Source organism: Rhea americana, unplaced genomic scaffold (genome assembly GCF_003343005.1).
Source record: "Rhea americana isolate MKP2758 unplaced genomic scaffold, rheAme1 scaffold_52, whole genome shotgun sequence".
Classification (NCBI taxonomy): domain Eukaryota; kingdom Metazoa; phylum Chordata; class Aves; order Rheiformes; family Rheidae; genus Rhea; species Rhea americana.
Window position 1 is genome coordinate 3493896 of NW_028186668.1, and position 26800 is coordinate 3520695.

The 26800-nt window shown below is 35.8% G+C and overlaps 1 protein-coding gene across 1 annotated transcript in view; it reads left to right on the forward strand.

Annotated features, from left to right (window-relative positions):
• Positions 1-26800, forward strand: part of MYO16 (myosin XVI) — a 384245-nt gene that overhangs the window by 236256 nt on the left and 121189 nt on the right. The window contains exon 17 of the mRNA XM_085318127.1: positions 24457-24568. Coding sequence (XP_085174253.1) covers positions 24457-24568 — 112 coding nt within the window. The remainder of the gene's footprint in view (positions 1-24456; positions 24569-26800) is intronic.

Consider the following 26800-nt stretch of genomic DNA (forward strand, 5'->3'; position numbering starts at 1 on the left):
GGTTCATGCCTGACTGGTTTTGATAATTTTCCTGTTCCTATTTAAGTTGTTTAATATTGCACCACTAAATTGAACAGTCTTAATACGCAACACCTGTTAACATCAGAAGATATTTTTTCATTCTACTTGCTTAAGCATATTGCACTATGAGAACTGAGACTGTGCCCTTGTGGCCAGGAAGGCCAATGGTCTCCTGGGGTGCATTGGGAAGACTGTTGCCAGCAGGTCAAGGGAGGTGATCCTGCCCCTCTCCTCAGCCCTGGGGAGGCCTCATCTCGAGTACGGTGTCCAGTTCTGGGCTCCCCAGTACAAGAGAGACATGGAGCTACTGGAGAGAGTCCAACGTAGGGCTCCAAAGATGATCAGAGGGCTGGAGCACCTGCCCTATGAGGAACGGCTGTGAGAGCTGGGCCTCTTCAGCCTGGGGAAGAGAAGACTGAGGGGGGATCTTATCAATGTGTACAAGTACCTGAAGGGAGGGTGTCAAGGGGATGGGGACAAACTGTTTTCAGTTGTCCCATGTGACAGGACAAGAGGCAATGGGCACAAATTGAAGCACAGGAAGTTCTGCCTGAGCGTGAGGGGGAATTTCTTCCCTGTGAGAGTGACGGAGCACTGGCACCGGTTGCCCAGAGAGGTTGTGGAGTCTCCTTCTCTGGAGATCTGGAGATCTTCAAGGCCCACCTGGATGCAACCCTGTCTAACATGCTGTAGGTGACCCTGCTGAGCAGGGGGGTTGGACTAGATGATCTCCAGAGGTCCCTTCCAACCTTACTGATTCTATGATTCTATGATGGATAAAGGTAGAAGGAATTATGGAAATGTAATACCAGTTTTCATGACTAAGTGGAGGAGAGTACATCAGAAATGGAGAGAGTCTTGACAAGGCAAGTTAAGGCTTTTTGACTGTCAGCAGCTTCTGCCCTGTGTTCAYTTCATTTAGGAAGTGATCTTGTCATCAGATCTTTGATTGAAATTTCCAGAATTTGCATTAACTTCGTATGTTTCAAAAGATACAGAGAATTCTAGGTTTTGTAGAAATGGGATGCAATACAGAAATATTAAAAATTTTAAGTTATATTCTTAGTTTGCCCTTGATTTTTTGACTGCTGTAAGCATTACAGTTTCTTTAAGCATTGCACTTCTGGCACGTGTTTAGCCTCATAGTTACARTATGTACTACCTAAGTGAAGAATTTTGCAACCAAAATGAGAGCCTTGAAGAGGGGTGACAGTGGTGAAAGATGAGCTTGTAAAGGTCCTCAACTCTGCTGAAGAAAGGGGACCAGAGAGTTTAGAAAGACAGGAAAGAAAAAAATTGGGAAAATCTGACAGAAAAAAAGTGGTAAATCTGACTCCTGTTATTCTGGGCCATTTACATTACATTAGCATTAACATTTCAAAGCTRTAACAATGTCTTTGTATAGCTCTGTATACAGTTTATATAAATGTCAATACATAGGTATATGCAGGTGTTCAAACAYGTTGCCCTTGAAAAACATATCATTACATTTGTGTATGCATATTGGAAACATAGCTTAAGACTGCTTAGATATAGGAAATGATTTCAAGAATGATGGTGAGTTTGGCAACTTGTTCAACTCAATGTCACCATTTTCAGTTTAAACAAGGTTGCTAGTTGTCCTAATTGATTGTACTGGTACAGTTTTTGGTAGCCCAGGCAAAGTGATGCAGTGATCTGAATATTGCAGAAAGATGCTTACAGATAGGCACTTTTTAGTCCTCCTTTGTAATGTCAGAACTCTCTCACYCAACATCTATACTTTGAAGTATATTGTTTGTCTATAATATATATTATGCAAAAAGAAACTTCATCGTTCAAGTGGGGAAAATGTAAATGCACATGCACTCATACAGAAGCTGGACTGTGGTCAGGAATTGCATTTTGTATTTGAGTTTTCAGGYTGCTATGCCCAGATGTGTGCTACTTTCCATCCTCCCACAGAACAGTGTGCACTGTGGTGTTTGCTCTGTCTGCCTATGCTGTTTCTGCTATTCCTTATATGCAGTGTAACTCTTCTGCAAAGATAGGTCAGGTCACAGAACTGGCCTAAATTGTGTATCTCCTTTTACAGATTTTTGTTGCAGATACCCTGTTTACAGGCAGTAAGAAAAATTTCCATTAATTTCATGTATAAAGTTGTAATTTCAGTGAGGTGATTGAATTGCTTGTTAAAATCTGAATTAATCAGGACCTCTTTGCTTGATCACTGAGAATATCATTCCCAAATCTAAATGATGGAGTTTGGTTGTCAAAAAGGGCTTGGAGAATATAGTGAGGGAAAGTGAATGGCATAGGAAAGAGCCCAGTAGCTATTTTTCAGAAACATTAAGTGCAAAGTCTTTCATATCTGATTTTTTTCTACATTCAGTCATCATCTTTTCGAATAAGTTCTAACAGTGCGACACAAAATAGTGGTTATTCTGGGATCTTTCATATAGATCTCTACTTTGGCGATGAAAGCATCTCCCTCACACCAGGAACACAAGATGAGAATTTTCAGGACTGTGAGAGAACGCTTACCTCAACTTTCCCCAGATCAGCATACTTGGGAAACAGCTTCTTTGTTTTCTGACTGCTATAGATATAAAGCCAGGATGGCATTGCATGTTCCTATGTCTTCTCTGCTTCTTATTTCCTTCCTTTTATCTTTGGATGCTATATTTTTTTTTTTTTTTTTTGTTTCTGGTTGTTTGATTTTTTTTTCTATTTCAAATGCAACAGAGAGAAATACCCATCTTGAAAATGGCCTAACAGTTTCCCATATCTGTGCCATTTGTTTACAAGTGTAGCTATGGCAGTCTAATAATACAAAGCTAAACGGCAGAGAAAGGTTATATTTTAAATTAGTCTACATAGTTGGAGAAAAACAGGCTTCTTAGGTATGTTCTGGTTCTCTGMTTTTTTTCGTATTCCAACATGATTWATCCTCCCTTTTTTTTCTTGTAGTGATTTATTTTTGATTAAAGCTTTCAGTACCCACACAAAGCCCAGCTGCATCTGTAACAGTTAACTGAGATGGTTACCTAATGCCGTTTTGAGCTCCTTGCTTCATAAAGTGCCCATTGCAGGTACCTGTGTCTGATGACTAGAGGGAAATCCAAACAGGTATTAAACCTGCCTTACAAAACTGGGTCTAAATACTGTGGATGRAATAGCCACGTCTGGAGGGGCTACGTGAAGAGCAGAGCAGGTCCAGGGACCGTCCCCGGGTCCAGCACGGCCCGCGGTGGCCAGGCAGGGCAGTGGAGATGGGGACAGGCACAGGCACGGCTGCTCGGGAGCCAGGAGGGCCCCAGGAAGGCTCCTTGCAAAGCCCATGCAGCTAAACCCTCGGGGCAGGAGGCAYGCAAAGTCTAACAGTAGCATAAATCATTCTTCATCAATTTTTAATGAGTACTAATGAATAGCTAGTCTGTTTTCCTGCATTATCAAGCAGCAACTAAATCTTCARTGCTCTCATTCAATTGCTATCCTTTGCATATGTATATTCTCTTCAGTATATGTATTTTCCTTAGATTTTTCCCTGTAAACCTGTGATTAGTTAACACTTCCAATACATTTTTTCCCTCTTGTGGCAGCTATTGTTGCAACAACTATTAGGCTAATAAACTGAAGTCTGTCATTGCCCCTAAGATTTTTTCTCCATGAATCTTTTGGCATTTAAGTTCTTAGTAAAGATGTAGGTGAATAAAACGAAAAGCCTGAATCAATCTCCAACTTCTTTTTTTTCCCTTACCAAACTATTTTTTTATCTTACATTAAATCATACAGCTCACTTGCCACTCACTTTTTTAATGTTCATTCTCCTATACTTAGCATGGTTCATTTCTTAGAAGGGTGATCTAAGAACTTGAAAAAATAGAAGTGCACCTGATATTTTACAGAGGATAACAATTTTAAAAGATTAGGTAGCTTTATATGGATAGTTCTCAAAGACAGTATCTGAAATCACATCATCTTGTCATTTTCCTGCTCCAACATATTTCTTCAGCGATGAATGCTGAGCAGAAAGTTAATTTTCAAATTTCTATCCTGACATTATTCTAGAAAAAGTTTTACGTTGACAAAAGTAATTCTGGAGTACTCTGAGAGAAAGATATTACTCTTCATTGGGCATACAAGATAAATTTAATTTTCTGTCTTAATACTTTTGAATTCTCTCTTTTGTTTTTTTTGTTTTTCTCGGCTGTAAATATTATGGACACCAGCTGCAAGATTTACAGTTGAAACTCAGATTTTTGTGAAATAAGATTTTTATGAGACATTTCCTAGTGTCATTAGATTTTTTAAAAATATTTATTGAAGGTTCAGGAACATGTGTTTTATTCACTTTCTTATTGTATTTCAGATGTCTCAAAGTAATATACATCGTGTGTGTGTGTGCACGTGCACATATAAGCATTTCCTAGAAACAGGAAACACATACTGAATATGGTTTTACTCAATATTTTTTCCACTCTTCTGCTTCTTCCTTCTTCCTTCTTTTCKTCCAAATATCTCTTAAATTGGAAACAAACATTCTAGTTCTAACTGAACAACTATATCCAATTTTTTTTGTTTCTGTATAAGTGAAAAAACACCCCTAAAAAGCACTGCATATTCTTCTCCCAAAAGYTGGATTCTTTACAAGATCTCAAATGTGACATCTAAAATTAACTGCCTGGAATATACACTGTTGGATATCTCAATAATAGCTGAAACATTTGCAACACTTTCCAACTACCTGCAAGTATGGCTTACCTTCATTAAGCTGATAATTGTAGTTTCTCGCTATGTATGAGATGTATGTTCTCACAATGTATGGGGAACTTGAACAAATTAATATGAGATAAGCTATGTCTCAAGATTGCTGTATTCAAGAGAACTAAATGTAAACCAAAATCTGAAAATTTTTACAATGATTTTGCTGGCTGTCATTAATTTTTGCTTTATAGACACCATAGTTAACACTTTAGAAGTGTTTATTGTCTTCATTGTGTTCATGTTATCTCCTTTGCCTTCCTATACAGGGCTAAGGACTGTTTAAGTTTATACGCTTTGTACAATAAACAGCTTCTGTTGTACTCAGACAAAATTTTCAGAAGAAATGTGTTATTTTTGTTTTCTTCAGTTTTTAGGATTACAGGTGGGAGAASTCAAAACACCTGGATGGCTAGTGCTTCTTTTTGTCTCATGTTGAAAAGTCAGGATAGTCAGACATTCTTTAAAACTAAAGACTCAGTGAGCTTTTTCCTATGCTATAGCAAGATTATTAACTTACTTCTTAGACCTGCACCAAAGTTGAAGCATTTGGCATCCCTTTACTCCCCTTATTTTAATTACCCCCTTAACTTTAGTTGGAATTCTGCTGGAATTCATTTTGGTACAAGAAGTAAAAATGGATAGGTGAAGCCATAGTTAAAAATGGAAACAAAGGAATTTTATCTACATRTTATCAAATAACATTAAAATTATATAGTTAATTGATTTTCAATTGATCTTCATGATATGCTTTTCTTACATTTCATATGTCTAATGAAAAGCCATTCCTACAAACTATTGTTTTCTAACTGTTCCCATACTGTGGAAAATCTGACTCACAACCAGTGGTACTATTTTGAGGACAAGATCTATAGATTCTCCTACTGTRATAATGTAAACAGTAGGAAAGAGACAGTTCCATTTACTTAGATTCTGGTGAAGTCTTACAGCTAAACTACACCAGATAGTTATTAGAAAGCTAATGGGGAGGGAAGGTTGCTTCAGTGAATTTTACATCTATGTAACCTGAAATCACTTCAGTATCTAAAGAATTGCCTAAATCTTCTGTATTGTCTTTTTTTTTTTTTTTTTTTTTTTTTTTTTTTTTTTTTACTTTGTTTGGTGTATGGCCTTTGTCTTTCTCTGTTTGCCCTGCATTTTCTGATGCCTGAGTTTTTTTGCAGGTGTTTTTGGAGGTTAGACTTTCCATACTGGATGTGTAACATTTGCATATTCTAGAAAATGCACTTTCAAATTTTTATCTTTAATAGAAAAACATATGGGGTTTTTTATACTCTCTTTAATTCAGCTTTCGCTTCTCTTTTATTTCAGCTGGTAGCATTCATTACTGTCCAGTTCAGTAGTCTTACCTGTTTTATTTTTCCTTTGTTTTTCTCATTAATGCATATATTCTGGYGTTCATGGGATTATTCAGCTTGTTTTACTCTTTTACTTCCCCAAAAATGAACATGAATTGAACCAAAACAAGCATTTCTTTTTCCTCAGCTCTCTTTTTCTTGCCCTATTCTTTCTTTGAAATTCAGGCTCCATTAATCTCTTGGAGCATGATCTTTAAGCATCTCTGTTGTTCTTTTCACTTCAAAGGAAGTGTTGAGTCAATGCCAGTAAATGGTTGATGTATGTGATTTATTTGTAATGAAGCATAATGATAATCGTGACTAGCTCACTTGTTTTTGTTGGGGAGGGACACTGGAAAATCTTCTGTTTTCAGATGTATCTTCATGTTACAAAGTGCTAGTGATTGATCAAAACTAATTTTATCTAAATTTGATGAAATTTGATCATTTTACAGGTGTATTTAGATGTACCTGACAACTGAAAGAATAGCAGTTTTAACAATGTCTAAGGAATTTTTRCATCCAATATTGACTTTTTTAAGCAGTTACTTTAAGATCTAATTCTTCTAATTTTTTTCCTACTCGTTCACTTCTTTTCAGCTCCGCTATCAGGTAAATAGGTAAATAGTCTCTCAGATTTTAATGGAAATGAAGTGGAACTCTAAGCAACTTATTATTGTGCAGCTAACAAATTATTATTATTTTTTTAATGAGGCAGYGTGATGACTGGATTGTGTAGACTAGAGCTTTTCCTCTAAGGTTATTTCTGTGTGCTTAAATATTCAACAAATAGCTCGCAGTAGTGTCTGCTATTCAGCATTAAAGTTAATAATATATGATATCTCCCTGGAAATTCACTAAATTCCCTCTGTCTTAAACTCCCTCTTCATGAGGCATTTACTGATAGTTACATCCTACAAGATATATTACTAGGAGAGAGCATTGCAATTAAAGAACATGTAATAAGGATCACGGCTCAGGTTTTCAAACAGAACTGAAATATTCATTTGGATAATCTACTTTCTTTTGCAAATTAAGCAGTTAGGTTTCTCTCTGTCTGCAGATACCTGTACCTCGAGCGTGAAGTATACACCTATGTTATTAACATTATTTTGCAAAAACGTGTATGGCTTGGCAGTTGTTTAGAGTGGRTCATGCTGAATTGGGGGTTAGTTACATACACACATGTGCACACACACTGTAATTACATGTCCAAAAAATCCAGAATAGTACTTTTCTGCTTGCAAGCAGAGATGCAGTATCTTAGGATTTTGATGTTTATTTATTGATTCCAGTTCTGATATTAGCTGTATATTATATCRTGACTGCTTTCACCCAAAAAAGCCTTTAAGAGAATATAACTCCTGTAATGTTTGGTAATCATTAATTTGTATGAATTCTAAGAATAATCTTTATTTAACAAAGTAAGAGTAATAAGATAAGTCTGAGACTTAGCACAGTGTCTTTGTCTTAGATCCCAGATGGACTTATTATTTGACTGGCTTTCAGAATAAATGCTGTAGAAATTCTGCTTTGTTTGAAAGAGTAAATGCAAAACTAATGTTCCTCTGGGTATATTGCTTCATCTGATGTTAACAGTCCGCTCTTCCTTGTATTATTCTTCATAYATATTGATTGAATACTGGCAGAGAACGTACAGTGCTCCACTGACAGACTCTCAGAGGTAGAGAAATCATGTCTCCCTCATAATCCTAACAAGCTGAAGATGCAGAACTATGTATGAATAAACAAATGAGGTGTTTTTGTAGGAGCAAATTGCATTTATAGAGGGGTGTATACTCCTCCCAGTACTTCTGTATTATCCTAAAGGAACTCAGAAAACTGGTCATCTTTGGTATTCTGTGTTCTGTTGGTGCCAGTGGACTGTTCAGAACAGAAAAGTAACATCAGATCATATAAAACTTGTTTAGGTTTTATATGGAAATTCCTACTCATATGGTAGTTCTTTTTATAGCTCTACTCTGTTTACTTCTGCATGTTTAGTTTTAATCCACAAACTTGGATTTATTTCATTTGACCTGGCATGATATCATTTGCTATTTCTTTGCTTGAGAGAGGCTTTATTTCTCTCCTCTCTTTTGGAGTAAGCATAATAGGGATACACATGCAGAAAATAAGAGGAGAATGCCTGTGGCATGAAAGATAAAGAGAGGGAGGCAGCAAAAAAAAAATAAATTAAAAAAAAAGGAAAAGAAAAGAAAAGAAAGGAAAGAAAGAAAGAAAGAAATCTCTTTAATCCATAAGAGAAACAAACTCAGTAATTAAGTGCTTTTTTGTTTTTGTTTTTAAAAGAGGACCTCTGCTCAGAGCCCCAGGATCTATTGAATATATGCAAGTCTACTGAAGACAGAACATACATCAGCCTTAGTGTTAACAGAAAACTAAACATGTAATGAAACATCGTTTGAAATAAGTTAGTTGAAATAGAGAAAGCAAAATTCATAGAAATAGAGAAAGCAAAAATAACTATAACATGAACAATTTGTCTTTCCATTTGTGTTTAATTCTGTAAATTTGTGTTTAATTCTGTTGATGAGTATCTTACACTTCAAAGTTTCTGGGCCAAGTTCAATCATTTTTAAGAAAAGGAAAAAAAAAAGYCTTTTAGGTCTGTGGCAGTTATATATACTTTGGGGCAAAATTTGATCCTCTGTTGGAGAAATTAAGCTCTGACTGTTTAGGTAGCCCAACAGTATTTCACATCAGCCTGAAAATAGATGTAGCTCCAAAGGGTGAAATTGCTGTAGAAACCGCAGCTTAAAAGTAGATGTGATTACTCACTTATAAAAATGGTAGAGGAGTTCATTTGGCTTTTAGTTTAAGTACAAAATATGCCTCTGCACTTTACTAGGATGCTAATCATCTCATATATGGGGGGAGATTCAGTGGATTCAACTCCTGAAACCATTTAGCTATTATATTGCATAAATCTAGAGTGATAATATAATTCTGCAATTTATATTTCAAAAGTCACTTTTAAAATCATCCTGATACAATTACTGTGGATGAATTTCCAGTCAGGAATGGGTCATTTAAGAATTTGTTATTGGCATGCGGAAGCCTGTTATTGAACCTAGCTCATCTCCACTTAATGGTAGATCTAAGAGAGACGACACCTCTCACCATTATTTGAACTTACTATGTGAGCTCCCTAAGCCAGCCTGATTTTTTTGATTGCAGTGGAATAACTTTACTGTTGCTCTAACTGACTCTCTCTGGGAAAGTCAGGCAAGATCAACTGAAAGCTTAGCATGGTTTTCTTCCCTTAGTTCTTTCATTGATCATATCTCAAAATGACCTCTACACTGATGTCAAACTGTATTATATCAGTTTAGTGCCATTCACAGTGTTCCTTTGATTCCTGATGAAAATGCACGTGGATTTTTTATAGTTAAAACGTGTTAATACTTAAGCTGAATTTTGTCTAAGGCCTACATATAACCAATCCAGTTCTTGCGATCGTGTTAGGAGAGTGCTAATGACCAGAAGTTGTTAGGATCTGTTTTGTATGGCTCCTAAAAATGGCAGTTCCGTCAGTCGTGCTTTCTAAGATTATGTTATACAATATAATACAGGATAGAACAGTCCAGGAATATCATGTACTGAACCACCATCACCCAGATGATCTTTTGAACTTCTTTATTCTATGTATAGATCCTGTCTATCTCTAGTTAGCTTATGACACATTTTTTGGAATCACAACATAGTTCAGTACATAAAAAATGTAAAATTTGATGTACTGAGTAACAAAAAAAAAAAAAAAAAAACACAAGTCACATTTGATTCAGAAACAATGAACAGGTGTAGAAAAGTGCAGGTGTTTCTGGGATGCTTAATGATTTTCACACATGCATTAACTTACCTAAGCACAGAAAGTGGTCTTTTTACCAGATCTGTGCAAACAGCAGTCTGAATCAGATAAGGGGACATAGTGGAGAGAKATAATTGGGAGCAATTCAGAATGTTTTGAGGAAAAAAGATCTGCTAGGGTCTGTGCTTCCTAACATACMATTTTGATCAGCTGTTTGTGCTAACAAGGCCTCTGCTTATCCAGTTTGAAGATTCAACGTTTCTTCAGTATTAGTAATATGGGTGAGAAAACTTGTTAGATTGAATTCAGTTTGCAGAAAGATTTATGTAAATCAAGAGAGTCCTCTAAAATAAAGAACTTAGTAGAATTTTTTGCTGACTAAAATGACAGAAAATGGCACTTAAACAATGTACAAATACAAACTTTATTTGAMAAAGTTTGTAATAGTAGTTACAGAGAAATGTAATTAATGGCTTACAAGAAATGCTGTCACCTTTTAATATCTGCTTTAACCTTCATGAAATCTTAACATAACCAAATTTTTTAAATGGGTAAAAGTTGGTTTGCCAGGCTAGTATTGCAGCTTACTATTATKAGACCCATGTAGTAATTCCAGTGTTTATTTTGACACTGATACTGATTTTATAATCCAAGATGCCAGTTTTTATCATCCAAGATGAGACCAGTGCTGGTAACTTGGAAAAAATATCTGTGGCATTCTCACAGTGAAAATGAATGATAAAAATCATAGCATTAAATAGGAAAATTATTTAATTAGAAGAATAGTTTGTTGGAAGGCAGTTGGGGACTCTCCTATGTCACTAAAATTTTCCTATAGTAAGTGGGACACAGATAATGTCTGTATCATCCTCCTTTGATATGTTTAGCTGTTTACATCATTGTTAGCTTGGACTTCATTTTCTGGCTGAAATACAGGCTGGTTCAAACTGCTGCTGTTAGAGAATTTTAATTATAATATTTGTGAGGTTTTCTTTATGTTTACTTCTAAATAAGTCATGTATCTTTGTTTTGGGGTGTAAGTAGAGAAATCAGATTATCTATTAGAAATGCATTTGTACTTTCTTGTGTCTGCAGTCCCTTAACCTGTTTCTGTCATGCCCTCAGTTACTGCTTTCTCACTACACTTTCATATCGTTTATGTATATTTGCCATATTTCCATGTCTAAAGCCCCACACCCCCCATTTAAACAGCCCTCCTCATTCAAAAGAATGGAGCAGACTGAGAGTACATCTAATAAAAAGATGTACCATGGTGAACTTCAATGAGTATGTTATGGAATTAGGTTGATCCTCCAGTCAAAACTAGGAATAGGGAACATATTATCAAATTACGTAGTTCTGTACTTTATTGTGGAGCCTGTTTTTCAAATGTGCAACTGCAATGCACTTCATTCTCTTTCCACTTCAGTTTCCCACATACCTATGAAAAAACAAGGACTACTCTGAGGCATAATTTATTCTGCCATTATATTTTTTATATTTCTCTTTATTTTGTCGTATTTTATCAAAGAAAACAATGCAGTTGTATAGAAACCTAGCTTCCTTACAGAGCTAAATTGCACAAACGGCAAATCTCAGTGTAAATGTAAATGCAGGGTAGATTATAGCGCTAAGACTCAACAGAAGAGTCTCATTTTGCTGCTTGGATGTCCAAACCACAAAAACGCTGAAGGAATCCGCACGTTTTCTTGATGCGGGCAAGTCRATTTCTTTTATGCAGTGAAAAGTCAATCTGACTTCAGCCTGTGAATCAAGTTCTCCTCTAAGGTTTCCTTTGGGTTTACTGAGAATACAGCTTATTGGTCTTTAGGACTCCCTGCCTCATGAGAGGTGATGGAAAAAAACGGGAAATTTAATGTCAAAAGTCCTTCCTTCATGAGCTCTCATCAAGCATGATTTTACCAAGAGGGCAGGGAAGGTGTGAGAGAAATGTGTGCACACACATACCCCCTATTTGCCTCTTTGGCAGTCTTGGAAGGGCACCTGGAATGGAAATGGGTCCCAGCRCGGGGGGAGGCAAAGGCAGGAAGACTGTCTTTGCCTGTCTTTGCATGAGAGGGAGGCCTTGAACTCTCCATAACTGAAATCTGTTTTCAGTGTCATGTGATATACCAGTTGTGAAAAAGCAGAGCTTTCRAAAAACCCTGGGTTTTGAATAATCTCTTCTAACATTGAGGTAGTGTCCACTAATGATGGAAGATGGCTGATTGCTCAACAGATATCTATTTATATAGAAACATACGTATTTACAGCATTTAAACTATAGACTAGAAAGAATAGCCTTCCTTTGTAGAGCAAGTGGGTTATGTTTGGTACTGCGCCAACTCATATTCATGTATGAGATTTTCTTAGCCTTGTGAGASGTAAATAATTGATATAATGCTTTACTATTGCCTCTTTAAAAAAAAAAGTCTTGTCTTATGCCTCATTCTTGTATAAATAATGTATGAATCCCRGTATTTCAAACGTGACCAGTGACTGGGAGTCCTTCAGTTTTGCATTTGTAAAGTTAAAGGACTTTAAAAGGATCTTATTGAGCAGAATTACTTGTTCACCATACATTTTTGAAAGCACACATCCATGCTTGCATATACAGGAAGAGGGTGTTTCTTAAATCAGCTGATCAGAAACTAATCCACAGATTACATTCAGCGGTTATGAGATTATCAATGTTTTAACTGGTTACAGATGAAAGTTATAATCTGGTACCGAAAGTACTTCTTAACTTTTAGATCTATAGCTCCTAATAAGCTTTATTTAATAGATCATTAATAAAAAAAAGTAGTGATTGCTGATGGAGAAATTCCTTGAGGCTCATAAACTTAATGTCATTTACCTGGCAACTTGTGCTGAAATAAGTATGAACACAGAAATACAGAATTAATCCCAGCTGTAGGAGCAAAGATTTTGTGAAACATTTCAGGACACAGACTGCACCAGTTTGCACTTGCSTGCAAACTAACTGCATATTCAACCATGCTCAATAGTTGCTACTCTTTTATTATTATCATCATTATGCTTGTTATTTAATATATATTTGGCTTCAAAATTATTCTGGTCAGGTGATAGTTAGCAAGATTATGATCTTCTCCTGAACATTTTTGTTCATAAAATACTGATTACTATGAGTAGGAGAAACAGGCACTAAAAGGCGTACTACCTTTTTTATTTCTTTTAATATCACCAGAAGTTTGAAAAATCCTATTTTGAGTCATTGCTGTTGTGCATTCATTTTTTTTCTTTAGTGCAATTATCCTAGATTTACATTGTTATGTACCAAGTACGTTTTTATATGTAATTTTCRGAACACAGTGCTAAAGTTTCTACGTTAAAACTATTCCACAGGAATATCTATGCAATTAAACAAAAAAAAGTATGCTTGAGTTTAGCCTATTGACATTTGGCATTTTGAAAATAAAGACCAAGAAGATGTATTTTTTCATTTCCCATTTGATCTATCTGCTGTCTGTAAAAAGTTATTGTACACTTCATAGTATAGGTACAGTACTTAGAGTTATTTAAGATTTTGTATTGTGAAAATGTCAAGGCAAAACTGTTTACAGAACAGTGCAAGAGCCAATATAGGCTTTTTGTGCTGAATACAGTTTACAGAAGAGGTATTGTAGCATGTGATTTTCTCAGTTTAGAAAAATAAAAACAAGATCTGTGTTCTGGCTATCACCAAAGCTCTCTGCAGTATTTAATTTACTAATACTGTGCTTATACTTTACTGATGGACATTAACAATTATTGTTATCTTTAAAAGGCAATTTTTGGTATATTATTGCTATAGTCATGAGCAGAGATMTGTATAACTAAATAGCAGTAATTTCAGTTCAGTTGCTGCTACTGCATTACATGGTTCAAAGGATATAAAATTTTGTCAGGTCGGAATAGGTTTAAAAGCTGAAGACAAGGAAAAAAAGTAGTAAAATATGCCTTTCCCTCAAAGAAAAAGCCAGTAGGCMTTCGTTATCATATTCTGTAAATGTCGTTGACTTCATTGATGTCAACCTTTTTGTTTTGTCCTTATCTCATTTCTGTTTATACACCAAACAGTGCTAAGTGCAAGAGAGCTTTTCCCCACTAAACAGAGTACATTATCCTCTCATATTCACATGAGAGATCTAAAGAAGTAAATATGTTTGTTGTAATTTCTTATTCTGTGACTTTACAAATGTAGAAGGGATTATTCAGATTTGTTTATTTTTTAAAGGTAATTCCCTGTATTTATACACTCAATACCCTTCTACACAGCACCTTTGAAAGCATTTTTCAAAATATATSTGTAACTGTGAAGTCATTTATTCTCAGTCTGGCAAAACTGTTGTTAAATTAAATGTTTAGTTCTACCTAACTCAACTCTTAGGATTTTGCGAATAGGCACAGGAATAGATAGCCTTGTAGCAAGATTCGGCATATTTTAGAGAAACAATCCACAAATATTTAAAGCGAGGATAGTAAACTGGCCTCATTTTTAGAAAACTTGTTGTATAAAGGGTTATATTTTCACTTGAAYTGCCATATACTTATAAGCAATAGCATGCTTACATAAATACATATGTATTACACTACTGCAATTTCCCCATAGCTTAAAGTAAAATTAACTGAACTGATAATGTTGAATTTTCAGTGGCGACCATTGTGCTTAATTAGAATGACTCTGCTGAGCTGAATGGGAAGGAGAGACACGGGCTGCACAGGCAAAAGCCACAAACAYTTCACATGTCTGTACAGGTACATGCTTCACTGGGCAGCACTAATAAGGAAAGGGAAGGGATTTAGCTTATTAGTCCATTCTTCTTAATACAACATCACATTAAATGGCACCCACAACACGCATATTGACCGTGCTAGAGCTGACACCTGTTTATGAAATACTACTTTTGCTCTCCTATGATGTTGGCTCTCTTGAGAATTTTCTAGCAACAAAGCATTGATTAATGACGATTTAAGACTTCTTAATAAGGAAAGATCAATTCATGTTGGTTTTATTTTACAGGTATTATGTAAAGATAGGTACAGGTAAAAGGTATGTACATGTGKATCATTGTGGGAGGTAACAGACACCTCAGATGGTGCTGAGCAAAAGTAGCATAGCTACGTTGGGGCAGTGGTCCCCTTTCAGTTAACCAGACTCAGTTGTAATACTTCCTGTACCAGAAGTAGGTCGTGCAGAGCTAATTCAGGTATCTTTGTGTGATACTGCATTGTGCTGYATAGATATAAATACATGATAAGATGGCTTGCCTAGAAATTGTGTAGGATACTTAGGGCAACTTGGAGACTAAATCTCCAGTGCTAGTTATCTTTTGCTGTCTCTCTTGAATATCTCATCTGCTTTCCTYCCTTTTATAATGAATCAGAGCTAGACATAGGGTGCCAAGCTATAACTGTAGATTCTGGTCATGTATTAGCATTATATAGCATGTATTAGGATACAAAGATTCAATTGAAGACAGTGGGATGAGTGTGGGTTTAAAGTTATTCACACACATTTTTTTTTTTTTTTGCTGAATTGGACAGTATGCAGTAGTGGAATAAATCATTATCCTGCTTCACAGTACATAGAAACCTGGCAAGAAAAATAATCTYTACTTTCCTCCTTTTGTTCCAATGGCCTCAAACCACTAAGTAGGATGTCATGACATTGTGCATCGTCTGTGTTTTTACAGCACTTAGTGCAATGTTTTATAGAAGCTAGCACAGGGAGGATGCTTGTGTATGGTTTTTAATGACCCATTTTAATTAAAGTTGGGTTAATTTAATTAAGGTCGAGTTCAGGTCAATTTTCAATAATTGTATGAACACTTAAAATAAACATTTTGAATCTATTCTGTCCAAGTAATGTTTTCTCCTCTAGGATAAAAACAGTGTTTCCTACTAGTTTCCTATAAAGCTTGGCCTTACAGACCAGCTAATGCAAAGCAAGCAACAAGATAATTCTCCTAATTACTRTGTGTCAATAAAATTACAAAAAATGTGGATACTTCTGTGTGTTGGAAGAGTTTTGAAGGAAATTACATTTAGGATGAAGATGACATTTTGAAACAGCGTCACTTCATTTCTGTGTTCTGAATTTTTTCAACAGAACAGTACAGAATACTTTTGGACAATCATTGCATGATAGYTTTCACATGATTGCAGCATGATATTCAACCAAAAATTAGATCTATCAGGATCTTAGTTTTAACAGCTATTTTGAATTAATGAGTGGTCATTAAAAGCTTTATTTATAAGTTGTGTCATAAGAGAAATAAGGARTTTGTCTACAAAATCCAGGATTTCTAATTTGTAACACCAGCTGCAGTTATTTGTATTGCATAATTAGGTAATGCTGACAAATCTTGTATTTAGTTAATTATTTAAATATTTATTCTTAGCTGCCTCCATGTGAAAATTCTTCACTCATTGATCTAGAATATATTAGGTAGTGTAGTCAACTGTGCTACAGCCAGGATTGATGTTATTCTGTTTTTCTTTGGTTTGGCTAAGGGTAATCATACTAATAACAGAGAACTGCAACATGGACAGGTATCAGAAGAAGAAACAACCCCATAGAAAGTTACATTTCCCCACAGAAACCAGTTACCCTGGTATCTCCAAGAAGAATAGATTATGACATTCAGCCCGTCTTAGGCATTTTTCCCCCTTCACTAACAAAAAGAATATAAGCAGAAAAAATATATATTTTTTTCCTTTACCCTTTGTTTGAAATGGGCCTCCAGAGATCTGATCCAACTCTGTATCAAAACAGGATCTGCTGTGCAAACAGACAAGTTCTTTGAAAATCATTGCAACAGCCACAGAAAAGGAAGAGATAACTTACTGACTCTTAAGCTAATGACAGGTTTTAGCTATGTTCCCATTCACGTTCCTAGTTCTTACCAGGAAGATGATTTTATCATTCTTGAATCTTGAAACTTGCAAATTTCTGCCTCAGGATGATATTTAGAATAAATAAAGTGTCTATAGTYACTGTCTCAGCCACATCTTTCCTCTAGTTCACACAACATTAAAAAAACTAACATCTAAATAAAGTAAGATGAGATCATTTAATGTGTTACACCCTGCTGCCCTCATTTAGTGTGCTTACCTGGAAGCCCAGTAGAATTTTTCAAAATAAAAAWCCTATCTTCACTGAGATTTTTGTGGGAGAGATGATTATTTCCTGGTGATTCTGCCAGCAACAGCATCTTCAAGATAGTTCAACTTAAGCTTTTTTTTTTTTAAAAAAAAAAATGGAGCAATAAATGTTTTGTGTGTTCTGCATGAATCAGTGATTTTTCCATGTCCATGTTTTTGGGCTCAACACATTCAATAAGCTGTAGAACTCTTCCTCTTCTCTCAATGTTCATCAGGCTATGTAAAATCTACTTTTTCGCTTTAGATTAAATTTGCTGATATATTTCCTACTGCTTTCACCTGTATTTTCTRTAACTGATCCTAATTTTCCTGAAATGAGATGTCCAAARTTGATGGAATAGTCCAACTGAAGCTCGAATGATTATTGCTTTTATACTGGGATTTGTAAATAAGGATGTTACATATGATGATTACTTTTTTGATGATTACTTTTTTGCAATATTATGACATAGGGACTCACATTTGGTTTGTGATRTATTCTTTAAGATCCATGACATAGTCAATTTTGCCTGTCTTGAATCTGTACATTCAATTATTGTTGTGTCCTATTTTACATTTGTTCTCAGCTGAATTGTATCATGATAGCACTCATTCATGTTTGCCTTAACTCCTTGAAGAAATGTGCTTTCATCTGGTCTTCCTGACGCTTTCTCTAACCAAGAAACTAGATCAAATAACCTTATTCAGAACCTTACTCTTCTATGTTTTTATCTTTGTATTAAAGATATGTCTTCTGTTTCTAATCTGAGCACAGTCCAGAAGCTTTAGAATACTCTGAAACCTCAAAAAAACTGAGTATAAGCAATTTGAAAAGTAATCTTTTCACCTATAACCAGAGCTTTTTTGTTGAAGAGGTTAACTGTGATCTGAGAGATCTTTATTACCACAAGTAACATTTATTGCACTGACTTATCAACTATAATAAWATTTCAAGACTAACAACTAATCTTTATATTATGTTTCCTTTATATCAAGCCTTGTACGGCCAATCAAGCTTTACAAMAAAATTCAAATGTAATAGCAGTCAGCTTCTACCAGGAAAGGACGAAAGAAGCAAGCAACTAGATGTTGACTTAAAAAAAAAATCCATTTTCTTTCATCACAAGGCTTCATTTTAAACCTTTATAGTGGCTTAGAACCAATTAATGATATAATCCCACCAAGAATTCTCTTAATTATTTATGACAGAATGCATTTACTTCAGGAAAGCCTTCTGAAAAGAAGTGTCCATCTGGCAAAAACAGGCTTCCTCTTCTCACCTAATTGGAACCCAACTTTAGCTATCCTGATGAAAGGGAATTTCTGATCAGGTGGACCCAAACTGCTAATCTCTTTCAGACAGCTCCACTGTTAGATATCAGTTGAACTACTGTAATGAACGAGGTATTTTTGTGTGAGGAACAGCAGTATATGTACATGGCATAGATACAAAGTGATTGTTCTTACAGAATACTTGAACATTTCAAGTGTCAGACTTTACAAATGCAGAGTGTTTAGAGGTTGAGGAAGCATGTTGGTAAAATATCAAACTATGCAGTGATCTGCAGAAAAGCCTGCTATGGCAGGGTCCTTGTGGCCACCCTTGCGATCCCTCTTTGTGGTCAACCTTATATTTCAAGTTCTTTTTTCTCACCTGACAAGAGTAAACAATAGAGCCTGCATTTTGATTATAATCACCTATAGAGTTGATTAGTACAAAATATCTTATTTTTCAGCCTTTCTCGCTAGAGAGAGAATAAGGTGAGATAKCCTTACAAGGTCCCTTTGTGCCATACATCAACACTTTAGATCTCTTTTGAAGCTCTGATGACTACAGCCTGGATGTTTATGGATATATCAAATTGATATCAAATATCAAAGAACAAGCTTTTCCATGTAGAGGAGTAGACKCAGGCACAAAAGGTGATTGTTTCTGATTTTGCTTTGACTATACTTAAAATCTCAAGAAAAAAAAAYAATTTTGAAAGCCCGTGATATTCTTAAACTTCACATGGAAAGATATTGAAACTTCTTGAGTGGAGCTGCATAAAGGTTTTCTGCCCCAGCATCTTTTTATCAGCTAGCTAGAAAGTTGCAGAACTTACCTGGGTTGTGGGCTATGAAGGCTTAATATTCTATTCTATTCTACTTGATTTGAATTAGACTACCTGACGCATAAAAGAAGGGAAGCTCCAGGTCTTTACTGTGAACTAGATTGRCAGTGAGGCAGTAAGCAGAAAACAGGTACTCCTTTCCCAAATGAGTACCATAATTACCAAATTTTCAAGATGTTATTTTTTTTTTAATCTCTTCAAGGATTTTATAAAAAACATAACAATTCTAATAGACTGAAACTAAAAAGGCACTTTAACCTTTTGCAATAATTTTGTGAATCCTTTCATGCCTTTCATTTCATTTGCTTTTCTTGTAAGGAAATGAAATGACACATTTTTTTTATGAAAATGAAGCAGATTACTTCATTTGATATTAAATGCTATCAGGTTGCAATTCAAAAGAAAAGAAAAGAAATGGACTTAATACAAAACAAATRTTGTTTTGCTATGTTTTGGCAGAAGAGCAAATATAGTCAAATATTCAATATTAAATTTGATAATCAAAACTTTTATTTTTAGTCTCAGCTCCTTGTTATTGCTTTATCATCTAAGTAGACTGTGTTACTTTAAAGAAAGTTTTTAACCAGTAGAATTTTCTAAGAAATTTTGAAAGGTGCTTATGTTGCAAAGACTCGTGATTGTTCTGAGAAACTGGCATTTTTTCCTATGTAATTCTTTGTATTTGCGATGTATGTGCCAAATTATGAACTCTGCTGCTGGTATAAGTGGAATAATATAAATGAGTTGTGACAATTATAATGAGAATGGTAATACATATAATAGCTGTTAACTTATATGATCATGAACAATTTAATGTCACAATAAGTGTAACTTCTTACAATCTTGGACACAACAATCAGACTCCTCCATGAAAGGCTTGATCTATGTCCTTCAAATTCTTCAAATTACAATTGAAAAATTGTACTATGATAAGCAAGATAAAGAAAAATTAGCACCAATGATTTTTTTCTAAGTAGCCCATATTTTGTATCCTTTGGCAAATTAGCATAGATATGAGAATGTTATAAACATGTAGATTATAGCTTTTAGAAGAAAAATTAGAATGAAAAGGTCTCCTTTCCATTTCTTTAATTAATTCTCTGTCTGATGCATCATTGTGCTTTACTCCAAGTGACTGTGCTCTACTACAATTATTGATTAGTTTATCTTCCTAAATGAACCCAATTTTGTGGATCAGTGAATTTCTTCTTTTTTTGAAATAAACAGTCATTGATCACATGTCCTTAAAACTTTTCTGTGTGCTGAGAAGCTGTCTGCCAGGAGTACTAGTCCAGTGCAAATGTTGACATGGCGTCATTTAAACAGATGGTTAGACAGCCAGTAGAGAGAGAAGTTAATTATTAGAACTGCCTAGACTGGTTGGTTCATCACGTTTATCAGAGATATAAACATCACTTGTCTGAGCAGCTACCTACAACTAAAAGGTTCAGCTACAGCCAAAATTTGAGAATCTTTTTCTGAAGTAAAAGATCAGGCAAATGTGCATTTGCAGAATGATTTTTGCACACACAGACAAATAAGGCTCATAAAACTATAAGTAATTCCACACTTGGTGCACAGCCTGCAGGCGTCAAATTTTAAGAAAACTCACTTCTGACTTGTATATCAGTAACATCTTATATAGAATATCTCTTTTTCTAAATTTTTCAGTAAGAAAGAATCCAGGAGTGACCAGGTCTGGTTTGTATTTGATTCCAAACTGCCTTGCTGGAAGCTTATGAGACCATCAGACACACTCTAGCAACGGCATAGGATTTTATAAATGTGTGATGCCAATAACACTGTAGTTTACAGTAACAAACAAGTATGTAAAACTAATAACCAGCAGCTACATGGTAAGCTCACAGTGGAAATTCTAAGCAGTTTAATCCCMCTCCAGCAGCAGCAGTGTAATCCTGTGCAGGTCACTCAAAAGTCAAAAAGACAAAAACATTCTATAAATGAGAGAAAAACTGTGCCTACTAAAAACAGTTTTATATTTTATGGAATAATGACATATCTGCAGTGAAAGACTGTTACAGGAATATTAAGACTTCAGCACTATGAGATACTCCTCCCCTCCTTTCTTATTTTTATAGCAGATGCAACAACTTAAAATTCCTTTAGCACTCTGGTTCCTAAGTGTAAATAGGCAGTAGTAATAATATTAATAATGTCTCAAATCTTTTTCATCCTCAAGGTCTTCAGGGGAAAGGAAGGTGAGAAGGAGATAGCAAGGAAGTATTTTACAGGAAGAAAAGAAATTTGTTCTTACTTCCATCTAAATGTCATTATGCTTCTGAGGCAGAATAGAAAAATCTGTTATGCGACTCCTTGTGCAGACAGTATAATGCCCCCACTCTGCTACACTGCATATTTTGTGCATTTATTGGGATTTGTGTAGTATCTTTCTACAGTTCTAAGTGCTTTGTACAATTAATTCAGCCTTAAAATACTTTACATTACAAACATAAAACAGTTAAATAGGCACATCACTGAAGCAATTTTCGTCTTTCATCAGTCATTAAATAGCCTGGAAAATGAGTGGGCCTTGTGACATGTTATAAAAGTTAAGGAATTTTGTTGCTTTTAGACTGGGAAAATTGATTCTAAATTCAAATGCACCTTAGAAAATGTCCAAGTRCAGCCCTTTCCAAGGGCACCAGCACATCTACTGATTAAAACCTCAAGAGATTTATACTGGGAAAGTCAGCTGCTCTTCCAACAGGCATGTCCCGGCAGATGCTGCAGCCAGGTTGAAGGAGCCAGAGGCATCTGGTTTGGTGGCTAGCCAGTTTGCCCCCTGCTGCCTCAGCAAGAAATGTTTGCACTGAAGGCAAGAAGTGCCACGTGTTGGTTCATATCACAGCTTTTTTTTTTTTTTCCCCTCTCTCTCTCTCTCCTAGGGGAGTAAACATTCTGGGTCACTTTGTGATACCGCAGCCTGCTTTGATATGGGTTGGTAGTATTCACGGATCTTTCTGTTAGGACGGTATCCACAAGCACTTTAACTACGCTGAAAAAGAACTAATTAAATGACATTGCTTAAATAAGAAGGGTATGCAGTCCTGTCTTCACAGGACTGGGAAGTGTGTTTCCTGCTCAGTACCCAGAGAGAGAGACAGTGAGTTCTTTAGCTGGAACACCAGTGAGGAACCTTTTTTGTAAAATGTGTCAGTAAGCTTCCAGCTCCTCCAGCCATCCAACAATAGGATGTTTTGGCAGCAGAATAGATGCCACTGGAAGGCTCCTAACGATGCGTGAAAAAAGGCACAGATGAAAAAAGGCAGGATGCACAGCCCTGAACTGACATAAACTCACACTGCAGGTCAGAGCTATGGAAAATGTTCTGGTGAATTAACCTTTACACCAGGAGGTTCTATGCCAGGTTCAGTTTCAGGTTTATTCTAGCCTCCTTTAGAGAAATGCAGACAATGTCAAAAAAAAAAAAAAAAAAAAAAAAAAAAAAAAAAAAAAAAAAAAGGAAACAAAACATAAATCGACCATATGCTCTGTATTCTGTTCTAGCTAATTTGACAGATGTGCTAGTGTGTGTTCCTACCTGATTTGGACAAAATTCTTGTTTTTAGTAACCTGAAGGAAACAGTGCAGAGCTCTTGTATGGATGATCATAGAACCACATTCTCAAAGGTTGTGTTAATTCACAGGCTTTAGCCACTGTGATGTGAGACTTGCTTGTACTTGAAATATCTGCTGATTGAGTTGTGTTGTGGGTGTGGGAAGTGCTTATGCATCCAGGCACATGTTTCTCCTGATCATTTTTTCTCTACTCATTTTCTGAGGTACGTTATATCAAGCCAAGGTAAATCCCCACTGGTAAACCCAGTATCAATTCACTAAAGACACACTATGCATTTCATTGCATATACCTCATAAACCTCAATGTCAGTTAGAAAAGTGCAAATACCAGTTCCTCTGCCTGTTTCTAAAAGCTACATACATTCACACAAAGGGCTGCCTTTAGGAGAGCTACCAGCACTGCCAGTCTTCCTCTGGTTCATTTTTAGACCATACTGTGGCCCTGGCGGCACAGTTTGAATAGGACTGTGGACACGGATTGGCARAATTTCAGACAAACAGCTCTGTTTGTTTGGGACAGGTCACCTGAAGGTGCAAAGACTTCTTTTTGCTGTTCTCAGCATGATGTAATTAAAAAACAAACCTTATTCTGATACCTCAGGCTTGCTGATTTCAGTTGTACTTAGACACCTAAATACTTTTTAAAATGTGACCCAGTCATTATTTCAAGCAAGTCAAAATACATTGTGGTGAAGGTTGGCTTGCTGCTCTTTTCAGTAGTCTGCTGTACTATAGTTTCTGGTTACTGTGTTTTATGTTACTACTCTTTTTATCGGCTCTGATTAYTTTTTCTGAGTTAGTTGTTGCACTGGTTGTCCCTCGCTCTCTTCTGATCATTATTTTTGGGGAAGATTTTAATATGGTGTGTTGTTTCCTTTTGGTTCACAGTGTGTGCTGCGGTACAGCTTAAGGCTGAGTACATTTACTACGCTTTCCACTTTTACGTACTCAGTGTACTACTATGGTCTAAGAGTTGCTGAGTATACTTGTCACCCCTTCAGCAGCTCAGGGAGAAAATGGTCTTGGGATCCAGTAGATAAGAACTGATCTTTTCCCCTGGCAGCAGGAGAGGAGTTTAAACCAAGGGATCTCCTCATATCTTGCTTCTGAAGGGGAAATCTCTAGTAATGCAAGAATGGCAAAAGTCTCAATACTATAAATTAAATCTGAAGTTTTAGCTTATGTTTATGCCTACAGTTGAGAATCAAGGAGCCATGAAGAACTCCTCTTCAAGATTTCTTTTCTGAGCTAGTTATGGCCAGAGAATATCAGGATACAAAAAGGAAGCCATCTCACTTGTCTCTTCACGAGTGACAGAAATGTACCCTTTGAATTTTGTCTGTACACAGCAAGTATCACAAGTACAGTCTATGAACTAATATCTGTATTCAAGAAATGTACATTTAACTAAGAACTTAAGGGAAGAAATGTGGTGCATTCTGTCGAAAGTACTGTTCCCTCCAAAGGCTGATAAAACTGTGTGATCAATCTCCGGTTGACACTTGAGCACCTTGTACGTGTACATTTGTCACATTGTACATCTTTTCTTATGCTAGAAGGAAAAAGAAGAGTTTTAACCTTGCAAGTTTGATTATGCACCAGCCTTGTAAAGACTACATGTGGTATTTTTCCCTCTGTGCAGGTAYCTAAGCCAGACCGTACTGGAAGAGACGATGGTAACAGCCAACCCTCAAAACAAGGAGAAATTAGCTGTGCTCAAACAAGCTCTAAGTGCTCTGGGATTCAATAGCCTGGTAAGTTATAYAAGCTTATGATATTTCTAGCTAAAATCACAGTGTTAGTTAAAAGCAGATCATGAGGAACTCTCACTGATAATCKTTTGTGGGGAAAAGAAGTATCTTTCTGTCTTTCTTTTTTCCATTGGTAAAGACCTTGAAACAATATACAGTACTAGTTCACTCCAGGGAAATTACTGTAATCACTTTTAATTAGACAAAGCAGCAACAATGTAGATCTTTTTCATTCTTAAAGATTCACAAAACAGCTGCAAGGTATAATACTCTGAACAATTAAATTGCATAGATAAAAAGAAACAATCAAATCCCATGTGACAGAAACCTCATAAAACCCAGAGGACTTTTTTCCCTTCCCTGATTATCTCCCCGTCCCTTTTAATTTTGTGAAACACACTTTCCAAATGCCTTTACTAGCAGCATTTGAAAAGAAGCATATATATGTTTAGACAAACAAAATTATAGCTGTATAACCTGAAAGAGCTGATATAAGTCCCCCTCCCAAACCATCGAGGGAAGATAGGCCTGATATTTGTCTTCAGTTCTAATGAAGATAACATAGGAAATTAATCAAGAAGAGGGTTCTGGAGGACAAAGATGTGAGGGGAATCAGAGGAAATGGAGGTCTAAGATAGTAATTAACTGACAAATTTATATGCTACATAGCAAACTATAGCTGAGGCAATCTGCAAAACAAATGTATAAACACAACAGAAATTCCAGAAAGAGGCAAAAATTACTTTCCTTTGTCCCTACATAATATTTAGCATCACAGGAAAAAAGCTGAGGAAAAGTTAATGTGGCAGTATGCTATAAAAGATGACAGATGGGCAACCATTGTAATAAAAAGGGATCAAGGGACATCAGCAAAAAGATTGTGACCCTGTGCTGAAGCTGTTATTTAGCTGTGAGGTAGACCAGCTTCTGTGGTGATAGTGCATCATGTAGTTGGTTGGTGTTCCATAGTTAAGATAGTAACAAATGTTATTTGGTAACCTATGTCACCTTTCAATTTAAAAAAAAAGTTGGGGTTTTTTCCTATGAATATTCATGTGGCCACTTATGAAATCAAACACATATGTCTGTATTTAACAGAATTATTTTTTACACTTAATGACTCAAGCTCTGCACCTGTAGAATTTGATTAAAAAGTTCCATTTGTTTCATCTATCCCAGCATTTGGCACAGTGTTCACACACTAGTTTATCTCTCTACCTCTTTTATTAATATTTCCGTTCAGTTGAGGAAAGGCGTCAGCCCATAAATAAATAACTAATGCATATTAAATTACATTTTGGAAGCCTCCAGACACTATCTGGAAACCCTTTACTTAGAAAAATACAGTATTCTTTTGGATTCAGCACTAAGCTTCAACAAATTCAGAGTTCYAGAAAGGAAATTGCCATGGGAAAACTTAAACCAGTTTCAATCTCCTCCACACCCAAATAGCACCAGAATGACCACCTAGGTGGCTAGAAATCTGTGACGTTCCAGGGTACTGTACACAGATCTCCTGTCTTGGAGGCTACAGGAGGAGAATAATGTAAATAAAACACATCTAAAATAACCTTGCATAATTTCTAAGATATATGGATAGGTCTATGTGTGTTACTCCTCGGCCATCTAGCCACATTTAATAGTAGAGTAAATTATCTTTATGAAGAACTAAACATTCCTAAACAATCTTTAATGAAATCCTGCAAAGTGCATTAACATTTACTAAAAGCCAATTTTACAGATAAATATTTTAGAATTTGGGCTAAACCTGAGGCCTTATGACAATCACCAAAATCAACAGCTATCTTCCCCTGCTTCTGTTCGATACTGTACCTCCACCTTCTGAACATGCTAAAAAAGAAAGAAAGAAATGTGCAGTATTAGTACAATATTCAGTCCCATCTAAGAGACTCTCGTGAGAAACAGAATATATCACCCTAGCTCAAATGCCATATTAGCATGGCAATTTTCCTTCTACTGCAAGAGCTATCTTATTCAGRGTTTGCCTATGAAGAAAGGTAACAAAATGTTTTTTGATATCTTGTTTTTTTTTCAGTCTTCAGCGTTGGAACTGTGTAATGGAAAAAAAATACTATTGCCATTTTTACATCTAGCTCATACAGTAAGAAATTGAAGTGCTTGTCTTCAAATGTAGCTTGTTTAAGAGAATCAGATTTACTTAAACAGCATCAGAGGCCCCATAGTGTATGTCCCAGAGATTTTTTTAGTGTCTTA